Here is a 14,134-nt window from a genome sequence, read left to right on the forward strand (position 1 = left end):
AAAACTAGTGATAAAGACAAAATTTGAAAAGCAGCCAGAGGAAAAAAGACATGAATAAAGGAACAAAATAAAGGATGACAGCAGATTTCCTAAGGAAACCACCAGTGAAGAACAGCAGAGCAGTGTTCTAGAACACCCAACCCAATAACAGCAGTGGACAGCTTTTTTTAAGTACACATAAAACCGTTATCAAGACAAATCCTATTCGGGGCCATAAGCCAGGTCTTAATAAATTTAAAAGTACTCGAGTCATACGAAGTATGTTTTCTGACCACACAAAATTATTTTAGAAATCAGTAACAGAAAGATATTTAGGAATACACAAAACCTAAGAAGACCTAAATAAGTGGACAGAGATACCTTGCTTGTGATTGGAAGACTCAATTTTGTTAAGATGTCAATTCTCCCCCAATTGATCTATAAATTCAACACAATCTCCATGATAGTTCCAGCTGGACTTTTTCTTTTTTCAAGGAAATTTAGAAGTTGATTTTATAATTCATATGGAAATGCAAAGTACCTAGAATAGCCAAAATAACGTAGAAAAAGGACAGAATTGGAGGATTAATACTACCTATTTCAAGAGCTATTATAAAGCCACAGTAATCAAGACAGTGTGGTACTGGCATCAAAATGCACAAATAGATCAGTGAAACCAAATAAAGCGTCCGGAATTAGACTCACATATGTATGCACAGTTTATTTTTGACAAAGGTGCAAAGATAATTCAGTGGAAAAAGGATAATTTTTTTTCAATAAAGCTGCAGCAATTCGAAATACACATGAAAAAGAAAATGAACTCTGGGGGTGCTCGGCTGGCACAACTGGTAGAGCATGCAACTCTTGATCTTGGGGTTCTGAGTTCAAGCCCCAGGTTCGGTGTAGAGATTATTTAAAAATAAAATCTTTTGGGGTGTCTGGGTGGCTCAGTCCTTAAGTCTCTGACTCTTGGTTTCCACTCAGGTCATGATCTTAGGGTCCTGAGATGTAGCCCCACTCACTGAGAGTGTGCTTGGGATCTCTCTCTTGTCCGCCCCCCACCCCATGCCCTTGAGCACACACTCTCTCAAATAAATAAATAAAAATAAACCTTTAAAAATAAGTATTTTAAAAGTAATAAAATAAAAAATAACCATATGGTATGTGGGTCTCTATTTGTAGTCCTCCCCTGGGGCCTGCAAATGTTAAGGGCAGGCCTGACCAAGGGAATAAAGGTTACAAAAATAGGTGACCTCACTTTTTGATTGTAGGGGGTGTATTTTGTAATATTACTGCTATGGAACGGGTGGGATTCCACGTCTTCAAACCCCAAAGAACCAACGTTCAGTGGTGCAACTTCGTCGTAATCGCTTCCTGTCTCCACTTTGTCCTTATTAACCCTTCTAGGATTTCCTCAGGTAGCCATCTTCTTTGAGTACTCAATGATCCGAACAGAAAATTCACTTTACCCAGATCTTCATGCCAGAACTACACACCACGCATTGGCTTCTCTCTGCTCTAACCATTTCCTTCCCCAGACCTGGAGCTGGTGTTGCTCAAGGGAAACCGAGGTACAGAGGTGGGAAATGATTAGACCCCAAAGTCCCCAAGCAAAACCTCAGGGGAATCTCCATTCGGGATGCCGCATGGGGTTCCTGAGTTCCCAGGATCTCCGGGAAGGCCGGAGGCTGAGCAGATGCCCCCCCCGCCCCGAGTCCCCCTCTAGGAGACCCTAGATGTCGAAGGGCGTCTGGGGACACGCGGGGAACCGCTGAACCCCGGGCCGGAAGCCTAGTTTCTGCTCACCTGCGCCGGGAGCGTGGCGTCGCCTTAGTAACGGCCACTTCCGGCCCCCACCGGAAGCCCGCAAAGTCGTTCTTCGGGAGGCGTGCCGGCCCCCACTGGGGCGGGGAGACTCAGCTTCTCCCCGGGGACCCGGCGACACCCTTGAGGACTCGCGACTGAACCCGGGGCGACACGTGGCCTCGGGCCGGGAGCCATGGACGGCTTCATCCGCTTCACCAACCAGACCCAGGGCCGGGACCGACTCTTCAGGTGAGGCAGGTGCCCGCGGCCTCCACCTCTTCCCGGTGCTGCGACCCGAGCTGGGTCTCGGGTCTTCCGGCGTCGGGAGGAGGGACTCGCCCAGTGGACGGCGGCGGGACGGAGTTCGGGTCCGGAGCCCTTCTCGCCGGCACTCTGCCGGACCGGACCCCGCGGTCCCGCCGAGCCTCCGCCGGACAGCCCGGCGTGTGGCCCCGGAGCCGCCCAGGCCCTGACCCACCAGCGCCCTCCTAACCTGGGAGAGACCGGGTCCTCTCCACTCAGCGTTCTTCCGGGATTTTTTTTTTTTTTTTTAAGGATTTTGTTTTTTTTAAGTAATCTCTACACCCAAGGTGGGGCTCGAGCTGGCAACCCCGAGATCAAGAGGTCCACCACTCCAGCGACTGAGCCAACTGGGTGTCCCCCGGGATTTTTTTTTTTTTTTTTGGAGATGAACTTTGGGTTGGCATTTGCGGCCAGGGAAGTCAGCCACTTGGTTGTGGCTTCAAATACCCCCAGGAAATGCTTACGGAGAGACAGAAGTCGTATTTATCTTCTGTTATTGCCCTGTCTACCTCATTGAGATTGTAGGGAAGGAAAAATTCTTCCTCTACCCTCAAGGTCTTTCAACTAGACTAAGAATTAAGTTTACACGGAACAGGTTCACAGCAGGGGGAAAATAAAAGGTGTGTGCACAGAGGCCCAGTATTGAAATTAAGACCTAGAGAAATGCCCCAGGCAGGCAGTGTTTCTACATTTTAGACAAACAGGCAATACATTTGTGAGGAATTGACAGGATAAAGAAAACAGGTGTTTGGGAGCTTCATTTAGGCGGGAATCCTAAATCGGATTTAGGCTGAGGGAGCAGGATTAGGAAAAAAGTAACGAGGTTTGTTTCTACAACTTTCTCTGTTTTAAAGCTCCTATCTCCGGTGATAAGGATGTCTTTTTACTTCCTTAGGAGAGGGAGGGTATTTTTCATATGGGAGATGTGTTTTCTACTTTCCGGGGGACAGAGGAGGGTCTGAGTATCCTTGCACTGGCTGTCTCTTAAGTAACTTTTATTTAGAATAATCAGTATGCCCAAGTGGCACATTTTGGGGTGGCCTACCCTCCTCCCCTACAGTTGCCTTTTCTGAAACTTCCCTGGAAGTTTCTTACGTTAAAAGTTGAGCTGATAAGTTGTTCCATTTCCTTGAACCAGTGTCTTAGTTCTGACAGTAGGTCATTTTAGTTAAACTCATTTCAGGAGGCAGCGGTGCAAGTGTGTTCTCAAAGTTAGGCCTACGGTTCAAATAATCAGGTAATAAATAAGGCATTTCTATGGAAACAAAAGAAAAACAATGATTCATGATTAGATCAAATTATAAGCCAGTTTCGGAGTTCTCAATGCAGCCAGTCGAGGATTTCTAGTTGTCAGGTTTAAAGCATCTTTACATAAAATGAGGGCAGACTGTGGCAATCTGACAGAGTTGCTTGGTTTGTAGTTTGAGTATCTCTGGTGATCATTTTGAGTGGCTCATAGAGCACCAGGCATGAAGATTGCTCATGTGTGAGCTGTTGTGATTTTTCTGAAGTTCACATCAAGTTGTTCATATTCAGTCTGCAGGGCTTTAGGAGAAAGGTCAGTCTTAGTTATCAAATGACTTCAAGTCAAAAATAGAAAAAATATTAGTTTGGAGAATTGTAGCCAGGCATTGGAAGAAACTAGAAGAAATCAGGATCTAGTCCAGTTTATAATGACTTGTATTTGAATCTAATATCCACAAAGGTGTGTTATTGAAACATAATTTTTTTTTCATATAATCACTCTCATTTTACCAAAGATAGCCAAATCAAGACTAATTTCTTTGCAAAATAAGCCTAGTTTGGATAAACTTGGCCTGATTATTTATATAAGTGCAGCAAAAATAGTGATTAATCATATAGGCTCTTTTAAATCTGCTTTGCTGGAGCTTTTTATAAGGAATATCCATATTGAACTTTAAACGGCCGTTTGATGCCAGAAGCCAAGCCAAATACTTGCCATCAGACTTCACCTGTAATACCTACAGGTTAAGGTTAATTCCTCTCTTCTTGAGGTCCCCCCGAATATCCTGAGGTTCTTGCACCTGTCAGGAAGTGACCTCCTTTACTCACTTGGTAAGATTGCTGGGAGCCCTGTAAGCAAGCTGTCAGGCTGTTTTTCCAAAGGGCTTTGCTTGCTCCATAGAGTCACCCTTAGTGCCTTAAACCAGTCTAGTCATATCCGAGTTAATGCCTGTCTCCCAAATGTGACTTTCCAGTCAAAGCCTTGGTAATATAACCCATGCTTCCAATTGTGTCCTGTTACAAGGAGAACAAACTCTTACTGAACTTACCCAAATAAATATGTTGTCAAAAAAAATACAAGAATTCAATGGGAGTTTTTGAATTCTGGAGGGATCAGATAGGGAGAAAAAGAAATTGTTGTAAATCATAGCTTAAGAGAAGAACTTTTCTTAAATCTGGAGAAACAAAACATTAAAAAATTATCAATGTTTCAAGCAAAAATGTCACAGTTGTAATTATCCTCCTCAGTTCATTTAGTCCCATGTTATTTATTCTTGATCTGCTTTAATTCTGTTCTTCCATTAGTTTCAAAAATTATTTCCCAGTTCAGTTTTATGATCTTAAGGTTATCAGAAACCTGTATTTGTCAAAGTTCCTTTTTATGAATCTCTCAAGATGAAACACATTTGCAGGAAACTTTTGTAAAAGGATCTGAGTAAAGTATTAATTGTCTATAAATGATAAAAAAGTTAAAAATGGCCATGGTTAAAGATCTGATTAAAGTTTGTCAGGGAGCAAGAATTCCTGTTCTCTCAAAGATCCTTCTAGCTAGACTAAGAATCAAATTGACCTGAGACGGATTAAAAGAAGAAAATCAAATTTAACAGGTGTACACACAGGGTATCCACCTAGACATGAAAATTCCAAAGACAGGCAAAATGAGGTGTGTGTGTGTGTCTGTCTGTCTCATCCTGAGCTAAGGAGAAGGGAGTACAGGTCTGGGATTTCAGAGGAAAGAAATGCACTTCACAGAGGAAAGAAGAAGAGCAGATGTTTGGTAATTAAATGTTTACCCTACCATACAGATGGGTCATTCAGATAAAATTTATCTCTGCTAATAACCTTATTCTGGGAAAGACCTTCAGTTTAGATTCTGTACAGTTAAGGGAGGGGCAGAAATTTCTCTTGAGCCCGTAGGGTCTGAGAGTAGTAGGATTAGAAAAAAGAAACGAGGTTTGTTTCTACAACTTTCTCTGTTTTAAAGCCCCTAAAGGATGTCTTTTTATTTCTTAGTACAGGGAGGATATTTTTCATATGGGAGATGTGTTTCCTACTTTCCAGGGGACAGAGGGGGGTCTGAGTGTCCTTGCACCGGCTGTTTCTTAAGTAACTTTTATTTAAAATAATCAGTGGGCACATTTGGGGGCAGCCTGCTCTTGGCCCCTACAAGAGTCTGCGTGTGAAATAGTTTTGTGAACTGTAAAACCAAGTACCATATGGAGAGCGCCAGACAACTAACTGCACCTCTAAGTACTGAAAATACTAAACAGAGATTGTGCTTTCATACTAATTAGTTCATGAAGTTTCTTTTAGAAATTTGATTGATTCTCGCTCAGTAATAAAGAATAAAAAGGAACTTTGACAAATACAGGTTTCTAAATCGTTAGGGTTGTGGTTTCATTTAACAGCTTCCCTTCTCTTCTGGGTGTGCTCGTGCTGATACAAACAGTCCAGTACGCATAGCCCCAGTCATGAGACTTTTGGAAGCCAACTTTATGCCAGATTTTGTTCTCAATGTGTTACCACTGTTAATTCATTTAACCCTCATCACAACCCTGAGAGGTGGATACTCTGAATGATTCCCATTTCACAGATGGGGAAACTGAAGCAGGAGGTTAATAGGAACACAGTGGCAGAGCTGAGATCTAAATCCACGCAGTTGACTCCAATGCCCACCATTTTAATGACCAAGCCATACCACTGTTGTAATTAATTTGGTAGATTTTTTTTAAATGGTCACATTGTATACAAGCTTCATTAAAAAGAAGGCTTCAAATGCAGTGCGCTCAGAATGTACCCTACAAGGTTTACAGTGAGGTTGGTTAATAAAATAATTGTTTAGGATATACTTTTCCGCAAGATCTGAGATCTCTGGTATTCATTTCCCAATCCCTGTGGTGATCTATAGCTCCTGTAAACTAACTGGCATTCATAAAATAATACCTGGGTTTTGGACGCATTCCTGTTATTAGCCCAAATCTGAGAAAGGGGGGCTTATTGGCGTGACAGGCTTGAGCCCTGTAGCCAGGAAACTACTTTAAAAGAGAGAGATTCTTTTTTACTTCATCCCCGATAACAAGTTCACCATTTTGGAAAATGTGCCACATTTTTATTGAGAATAATATGTGTAGCCTGCAGGGATTCCAGTGCAGTTACAGGCCTGGGGGAGACAGGCACCCGCTTTGTTAAATAGACTCCGGTGCGTTTAGATGTTTGATCATGTGATATAAAACTCCTCATGGGTTACACTGCTGTTAGTAAGGCAGTGTTATTTGTAGTCGTAACAATAATCACTTTACTGACTATTTAGTATTAAGCAGGAGTCTGTATTTATATAAAATCCTAACTAGTTTTGAAAGACCAATATAAAAGCATATCTATACATATTCACGTATTGGTGTGTATTTGATCCTTTTACAAAAAATTCAGTAATGTGCCAACTGAACTTTTCATTTGGTTCTGGTTTGAGTGTATGTCCGATCACATAAGTAGGTGGTGATACGTAAAAAGTTCATTTTAGAAATCTGAAAAATCGTTCTAACCGGAGAAAATAAAGAATATGGATCGCTGCAGACTTAACATGAGGGAGATTTTTTGCAATTTCCACTTTGACTCTACCCATTTCTCTGTGCCAGCAACAGGCCTTTTGAAGGGCTGTTCACTATTACTACAGAGTTCTCTTTCATTACCTTTGGGTCACATTTCCATCACATGTTCTACCCTTTGGCCTCGTGGAGTGACTGTTGCAGAATTGTGCTCTTGTAAGAGCCACTTATATGAGAAATTGTCTTGGAAACTTTGCTTTTAGCAACACATGTTTCTCCTTTCCTTACTTCATGAATCAAGTTTCGTTTGGTTTGTAAATCATTCTCATTTTTTTTTTCCATTTCAGAGCCACTCAGTACACATGCATGTTGCTTAGATATTTGTTAGAGCCTAAAGCTGGCAAAGAGAAGGTGGTAATGAAGCTCAAGAAACTGGAGTCCAGTGTGAGCACTGGCCGTAAATGTAAGTACCCTGTCTCCTGAGGGACAGTGGTTCCTGGTTTCAAATCGTCAGACCCTGTAATTTACAAAATGCTTTCTAGATCATTGATTTCTAATCCTTGAAGTTTTTTGATGAAGTTGACCAGTAAAGCTGCCTTCATGAAATGACAGGCCAAGAAGATTGAATGTTTGCTATAGACTGTTCACCAACACCCTCCTGTGTGCACATGTGGTGCTATACCATATCTCTGCTTAATCATAGCCAGTGGACATACAGTGTGTTAGCTCACCTTTAATTCTTAGAATTATACAACGTTTTGGCAATCCCTAACATGAGCTTCTGGCTTGTGGAAGGCCTTTGTATTCTCTAGAACAGAATAGCTTGCCTTTTCCCCTTCTTCTCTTGAGGGATTGCTAGAGGAAATCGAGGGGTGGTTCTCGGCCTGTTTGTGGGATGGTTTCATGTTACAGGCAAAAGTGAAGTCAGTGTCTTGCACTCATTTAATTCATTTTAATAATAAAGCATACTGGGAAACCCCATACTTCTAGTAACAATTGCATGCCTGAATCTTAGTTGTTTGATAAGAATCAGATGTTGTTACAGTAGGTAGGCAGAGATGTTAGAATGGAATGTAGAAATCCGATGTTGAACAATTATTTTTGAGCAACTACTTTGGGTAGAGAGCTGAGCTTTATAAGAGAAATAAGATTACATGGTATAAATAATGTATAAGATTTAGTGCCAAATATATTAGCTAGGATAGAGGGGGGGGGAAAGGTTTGGGAGGAGGTGGAACTTGAGGTGTAGCTAGAGAGAAAGGGAAGGAGAGCCTTTTTTCCCCCCATGAAGGCTCAAAACTGTTACGAGCAAACCATTGTATTGGAAGGTCAATGACAGAAGACTTAAGTTGTCAAGGGTAGGGTGAGCTTTTTTGGATGACTTTGAAGGATAGAATAAGAAGTTCTCAGATTCTTTAGTATGTTAGAACTCACAGGTACTTTAGAGGTCACTAGTCTCTGAAGTCCGGGGAGGACTTACCCAGGGTCATTCACCCAGTTGATGCAAGAGCAAGAACTGGAACCCAGGATAATTCATTACGTATTCTCTTTTGTGTTACTTTTGTTAAAATAATACCAGACATTCTCCTGAGATTCTAAGTCTCTTGAGGGTAGCCACTTTTGAGCGTTTGCTGAGTCTAAGATACAGTCCTTTAAGGAAAGTACTTCTTTTGTATTCTCCATAATGTTTAGGACTATAACTCATTCTAGTAGGTGCTCAATAAATATTTGTTGATTGATACATCCCTTAGTAATTGAATTACATGCTCAGATGAGGATATGCCTTGTAGTGGTTGATTTAATTCAACTAGGAGTCACATACGACAATATTAATAGTTTTCCCAGCCACTAAATCCTACCATCTCTACTTTGTCTTCCTGACAGTAGGGAGCCAAAAGGGGTTTGGACCACAAGATGGCAAAATGATAATGGTGTTTTATAAGAAAAGCCATCTTTGTCTGGAAAGTAAATAAAATCTAAGGCATCAGACTCTCCAGAATGTTGGCATCTGGGTCAGAGAAATAGCCACAGTGAATCAAAGCTTCGTATGTGCAAAAATAAATAAATAAGTAAATAAATAAATAAAGTTGCATCTAGACTTCATGTTATAGTACTTTTCTTCTAACGAAGTATAGCTGGTGACATTCAAATGTCACAATCCATACTCATGATTGACCTTGCCTGAAGGATGTTGTAAGCCAATGTTAAGGTATTTGCTGGAACGGAGGTGATAAATTTAAAGAGTCACTGTCTTTTGTGCCTTCCAGGATCATTTTGGGTGTCCTTAATATACTGCAAAGTCCTTCCTTATTCCTGAGCAAAGACCGAGCCTCAAATGACAGTCATTTGTCAAAACACCAGTGCTGGCCTCTCACCCTGATATAGGGCTTCTGCCTTCATATAACATGGTCATTAAGTATTTGTTACCTGTCGTGGGTTCTTCTTGCAGGGTTCAGACTAGGCAATGTGTTACACGCTGTGCAGGCGACTCAGCAGAGCGTTCACGCCGCCGACCTGGTACCCCGCCTATGCCTGACGTTAGCCAACGTGAACCGTGTGATTTATTTCATCTGTGACACCATCCTGTGGGTGCGGAGCGTGGGGCTTGCCTCTGGCATTAACAAAGAGAAATGGCGCATGTGGGCTGCCCGCCACTACTACTATTCTCTCCTGCTGAGCCTGGCCAGGGATCTGTACGAAATCTCCCTGCAGATGGAACAGGCTGCACACGACAGGGCAAAGAGGGAGAAGTCCCTGTCTCAGGAGCCTCTTGGGTACAGCGTGGCTGATGAGGAAACAGAATGGCTCCAGTCCTTTCTCCTTCTCTTATTCCGATCTCTGAAGAAGCATCCTCCCTTGCTCCTGGACACAGTGAAGAACTTCTGCGATATCTTGAACCCCTTGGACCAGTTGGGGATCTATAAGTCCAATCCTGGCATCATTGGACTTGGAGGTCTTGTGTCCTCCATAGCAGGCATCATCATCGTGGCCTGTCCTCAGATGAAGCTGAAGATGCACTGATGTGGTTTCAGACTGAGGACTAGTGCCTGCCTTAAAGACAACGTCTTAGGATGGACATTTGCATGAGGCACAGACCATGTCAGACTGCGCAAAAGACTTGTTCACGTGAGCATTTAGTGACCAGTGGCGTGAGCAGAGGTGGGGCCAAGAATGGAGAAAGGGGGCGCATGAAAATGTATATGTGTTTTTTAGAGGGCTGGAGTGACTTCTGAATTTCTGAGTATTTTCCTTTCATCCAGCATTTATTGAACATCTCTTAGGCTCATCGTGGGAGCTTACTGTTTGCTGAATGTATAAAAATTGAAAAAGGCCCCCAAAATTGAACATTAATATACAGCGACCTTTGGGTTGTGCGCCTCACTGCTTTTGCCCAACTACCGTCGGTCTGATACCCAGCCCTCTCCCAGACCTAGTACAGGCCTCTTATTCCTCTGACCAGATCCCGACCCCCCCACCCCCCCACCCCACTTCTCCCTAGAGGCCCATGCCTAGGCGTGGCGGGGGGAGGGGGGCTGGGCTTATAGCCTTTCATCATGGCAGTCCTGTCCTTCCTCTGTCCAGAAGTAGAATCAGAAACGCATCAGGCACCTTCATGGTAGATATGCTTACTTTAGGTAGTGCATTGAGTAAGCAGAAATCAGAAGCACATAGGACTGAGGTACACATAATATGGGAGGTCACAACAGGTGCCTGTGGGTGGCCTGTGACAGATGAGGAAACAGGTTTAAAAAACCAGCCAGCACCTCATTCCTCTGACTCCCAATTCAGTGTTCTTTCGAGGATAGTTCATTGCCTTCCTGATTGAGTGGAGGTGTGAGACTCCAGAATCCTGTACAAAAAGCCTTTTTTAGAACTTTGTTAGTGGTTTATATAAAAATTAAAACTGTGTCTAGATTCATCAGCTAGATTTTTTTATTTAAAGCCATATAACAGTTTGGGCACTACCACATTAATTTTCATCGAAAGTTATACAGTTAAGAAATTTCATGAATACTCTGAATGAAGGAGCATCACAATTTTCTATGATAAATCAGACTTCATATGTGTGAGGTGGTTGGGGGAGTGGAAAAGAGCAATAAGGGGCTAGTGGAAAAGGCCATTTATTCATGGTCCTACTTCCCATCTTGGGTGTTGAGTTATTTGTGATTGCAGATCCTCTGATTTGAGGGAAATGAAGCAGAAAAATAAGATGCCATCAGGTAGGAGGCCAATGTCAGTCCTATCAATAAAGCCATTTCACTTACCTGAATGGAAATGAGAAAAGAAATGTACACTAAATAAATCTCCCATAAATGTGAATGAGATTCTTTTTTTTTTTTTTAAAGATTTTATTTATTTGTTTGACAGAGAGCGAGAGCAGGAACACAGGCAGGGGGAGTGGGAGAGGGAGAAGCAGACTCCCCGCTGAGCAGGGGCCCAATGTGGGGCTCGATCCCAGGACCCTGGGATCATGACCTGGGCCAAAGGCAGATGCTTAACGACTGAGCCACCCAGGCGCCCTGTGAATGAGATTCTTAAAAAGCAGGTCCTTGGCTCTCATATTTTTAAAGTGATTAATCAAGATAATGAGATTTGAGAAAATACTTCGGGAATTTTAAGTGAAATGAAAGCTGCTAGGTCAGGGCAAGTAAAAAGTTTAAGCAACTGATTTTACTTTGTCCGGATCCTCTACTGTTGTAGATTAATTATGTCTAATAAATTTCTAGACAAAAGAGACTCCAGTATCTGTGAATGTGTTCTGGGAATGAAGAAGCGCTAAATGAAGGGCGATCCAGAGATGATCAGAGTATGCACAGTTGGTAGAGAGCGCTCTGGTAAAATGAGCTCTCGCCTGGAAGATCTAGGCTGAGGAGGAGGATGAAGAAAGACGTAGATTGGAACGTCTGGGTTGAAAGAGACCTCCGAGGTGATCTCACCCAGGACAGGGGCTTCTGTATCAGCTCTGTCAGGCGGAGCTTTGGCTTCTGCCTGGACAAGTTGGCCTTGAATCTGTGGCGGCGTGTCATGGTGGCATCCATCTTGGTACTTTTGTCCTCTGCGATTTAGGGTGGGTGATGGGGAATTTGGGGAATACTACTTCTTCTAGAGTTTGTGAAAACCTTAATGGTACCCTGGTACCTCCCTCCCTATACATCTTTCTCGTTTCCAACGAACCCTCCCCACCTCCGAGCCTCCACATTTCATGAGGGATTTTAAAAACCAAAGACGTTCCTAAGAGGTGTACAGGCCAGCACATTCACAACTGAACATTGTTCCCGGAGAATTTATTCAGCAACAAATGTTTGAATGCCATGCTTAGCGGTGGGATCCACTTGTGCGCAGGAGGACCAAGGTCCCTGTGCTCATGTGGGAAGGGAGGGGGCGGGGGGGGGGGAGGGGAGGAAAGAAGATAACTCTGTGTCCTTCAAGCTGTGGCTAGAAGACAGACTGCTCCCAGGGGACTGCCCTAGGCCCTTTCACTGCTTCTCACCCCTCACCCACATTCCAGACTCCCAGCCGAAGCTGCCAAAGGACCGGCTTTGTCAGCAGAACTTTCAGGCACAGAGCCCTATACACTCTCTGGCCCAGAGCCGTTACTCCAAAGGCTTGGAACAGGCCTTTGGCCCAGTTTGCTCTCCAGCCTCATGGATAATTTGTCCTGAACCTTGAAGTGAGGGCAGAGGCTCCTTTTTTAGATGCTTCCTTTCCTTTCCATTACTGTCTTGTATTTTAAAAGTCCGGGTTGGATCAATAAGTATTAAATGTATCACATACTTATAACTCCTTTTGGAGGCTCCCTGTTTGACTCTCCCTTTTCTGACCCCTCATTCCCTGCCTTATTATATCACAAATACAGGATTACCAAGAATCCATCAGAAATCTCCCCATCTCTTGCCTCTTTCTCCTATTGCCCACAGCATACAACTTAGCAGAGAGTCAACAATAGAGGTAATTCTACCAACAACAAGGAAAATAAGTTTTGTCCCCTCATTATCCATTTTATCATGAATAAACCCCAACACGGGGCTTGAACTCCCAACCCTGAGATCAGGAGTTGCATGCTCTACCGACTGAGCCAGGCTGGTGCCCCCTCATACCCATTATCCATTTTAAAAGACCCTTCTTAGATATCTGAAAACTATGGCTTACACTACAGTCCTCCATCATCTTTGAAGCCAGGAACTAGAACTTGGGCTCCTGCCTGATTTGTTGCTAAGGAAGGGATGTGAGCTGATAGTTCTTGGTTGTCTGGATGCTGTTGATCAGTAAGAGGATCCTGGTCAACACAAACACTTTTCCAGACTCAGCAAAATCCAGTTGGCTCTCCCACAGCATGTTCTGGTGGCACCTTAGACCAGGTAGAGTTCAATAAACTTCCTTGAAATCTAGGAATTTACAGAGGTTGAAATTGCTCCCTCAAAGGCTAGAATGTCAGGAAGTCAACCCCTAGCTCTGGTCCTCTTCTTCATTGAGAGTAATTTATCTTTTTTTTTTTTTTTTTTAAGATTTTATTTATTTGAGAGAGTGCACACAAGTGGGGGGCGGAGGGCAGAGGGAGAGGGAGAAGCAGTCTCCCCACTGAGCAGGGAGCCCAACGCAGGGGTCGATCCCAGGACCCTGAGATCATGACCCGAGCTGAAGGCAGACGCTTAACTAACTGAACCACCCAGGTGCCCCAAGAGCAATTTACCTTAATAATCGAAGAGTAGCACATTCAGGTGAACTCTGTTCCTGTGTGGGTTCAAATCTTACTGTTCAAAATTCGCTCTTAACAGTAAATAATAAGGGATGAGGGAAATGGGTTAAAAACAGTCCACAGGACACTCTGTGAAAAAGGAGCCAAAGATTATAGAACTTGAGAATTTTTTTGAGTTTTATGACCTATATTCCCACACCTTCCTTCTGGAAGACAGTTTTTTGGAGAACTGGGGGCCAGAAACATGTTACAGAACTGATATTTCATGGCTCTGGAATAATAACTCCTCTGGGGCTGGATCTCTGTCAGCTCTGCAGTCCTCCTCCTAGTTGCTCAAATCTTGCCAAAGCTAGGATATGTTCAGGGGACCCCGGCTCAAATAACCCAACGTTCTCTTCCTCTCTGCCCTCCTCCAACTGGGAGGTGTTAGTAGTATTGCCCAAGGCTTCCCTGGAGCAGCTGGAATTGTTTCTGCTGGGGGAGACACTCAGCAGCCTGGGCTCTGGGGGACTGAGGCAGCGTCAGCTAGCGTGAGTGCGGGGGGCCCGGGAACATCTGC

General features: G+C 43.4%; 2 protein-coding genes across 6 annotated transcripts in view; one reads left to right on the forward strand and one right to left on the reverse strand.

Moving 5' to 3' along the window:
* The window catches only part of WDR93 (WD repeat domain 93), a 43,359-nt gene extending 41,501 nt beyond the window's left edge, over nt 1-1,858 (reverse strand). For 3 of the 4 annotated variants that reach the window (XM_032392047.1, XM_032392049.1, XM_032392048.1), the window contains exon 1: nt 1,786-1,858. The gene's annotated coding sequence lies outside the window, so the exon portion shown is untranslated. Of the gene's footprint in view, nt 1-360; nt 450-1,785 lie in introns of those variants that run through there. The other variant, XM_032392046.1, reaches the window with a different exon arrangement.
* On the forward strand, nt 1,816-11,269 carry PEX11A (peroxisomal biogenesis factor 11 alpha). Of its 2 annotated transcripts, XM_032392050.1 has the most exons (3): nt 1,880-2,034; nt 7,226-7,341; nt 9,328-11,269. In XM_032392050.1, the coding sequence occupies exons 1-3, from the start codon at nt 1,979-1,981 to the stop codon at nt 9,897-9,899; spliced, it is 744 nt and encodes a 247-aa protein (XP_032247941.1). In that variant the 5' UTR covers nt 1,880-1,978; the 3' UTR covers nt 9,900-11,269. The 2 variants fall into 2 exon arrangements, with proteins under 2 accessions (XP_032247942.1, XP_032247941.1); XM_032392051.1 differs by lacking the exon at nt 7,226-7,341 and having other exon boundaries at nt 1,816-2,034.
* The last annotated feature ends 2,865 nt before the right edge of the window (nt 11,270-14,134 follow it).

The sequence above is a fragment of the Phoca vitulina genome, unplaced genomic scaffold, assembly GCF_004348235.1.
Source record: "Phoca vitulina isolate PV1807 unplaced genomic scaffold, GSC_HSeal_1.0 scaffold65, whole genome shotgun sequence".
Taxonomy (NCBI): domain Eukaryota; kingdom Metazoa; phylum Chordata; class Mammalia; order Carnivora; family Phocidae; genus Phoca; species Phoca vitulina.

Excerpts from the sequence above, each read along its gene's own strand:
- PEX11A (XM_032392050.1), top strand. The coding sequence starts at position 1,979 with ATGGACGGCTTCATCCGCTTCACCAACCAGACCCAGGGCCGGGACCGA. Across the intron at positions 2,035-7,225 it reads GGCCGGGACCGACTCTTCAG|AGCCACTCAGTACACATGCA; the intron begins GTGAGGCAGGTG and ends TTTCCATTTCAG. Across the intron at positions 7,342-9,327 it reads TGTGAGCACTGGCCGTAAAT|GGTTCAGACTAGGCAATGTG; the intron begins GTAAGTACCCTG and ends TTCTTCTTGCAG.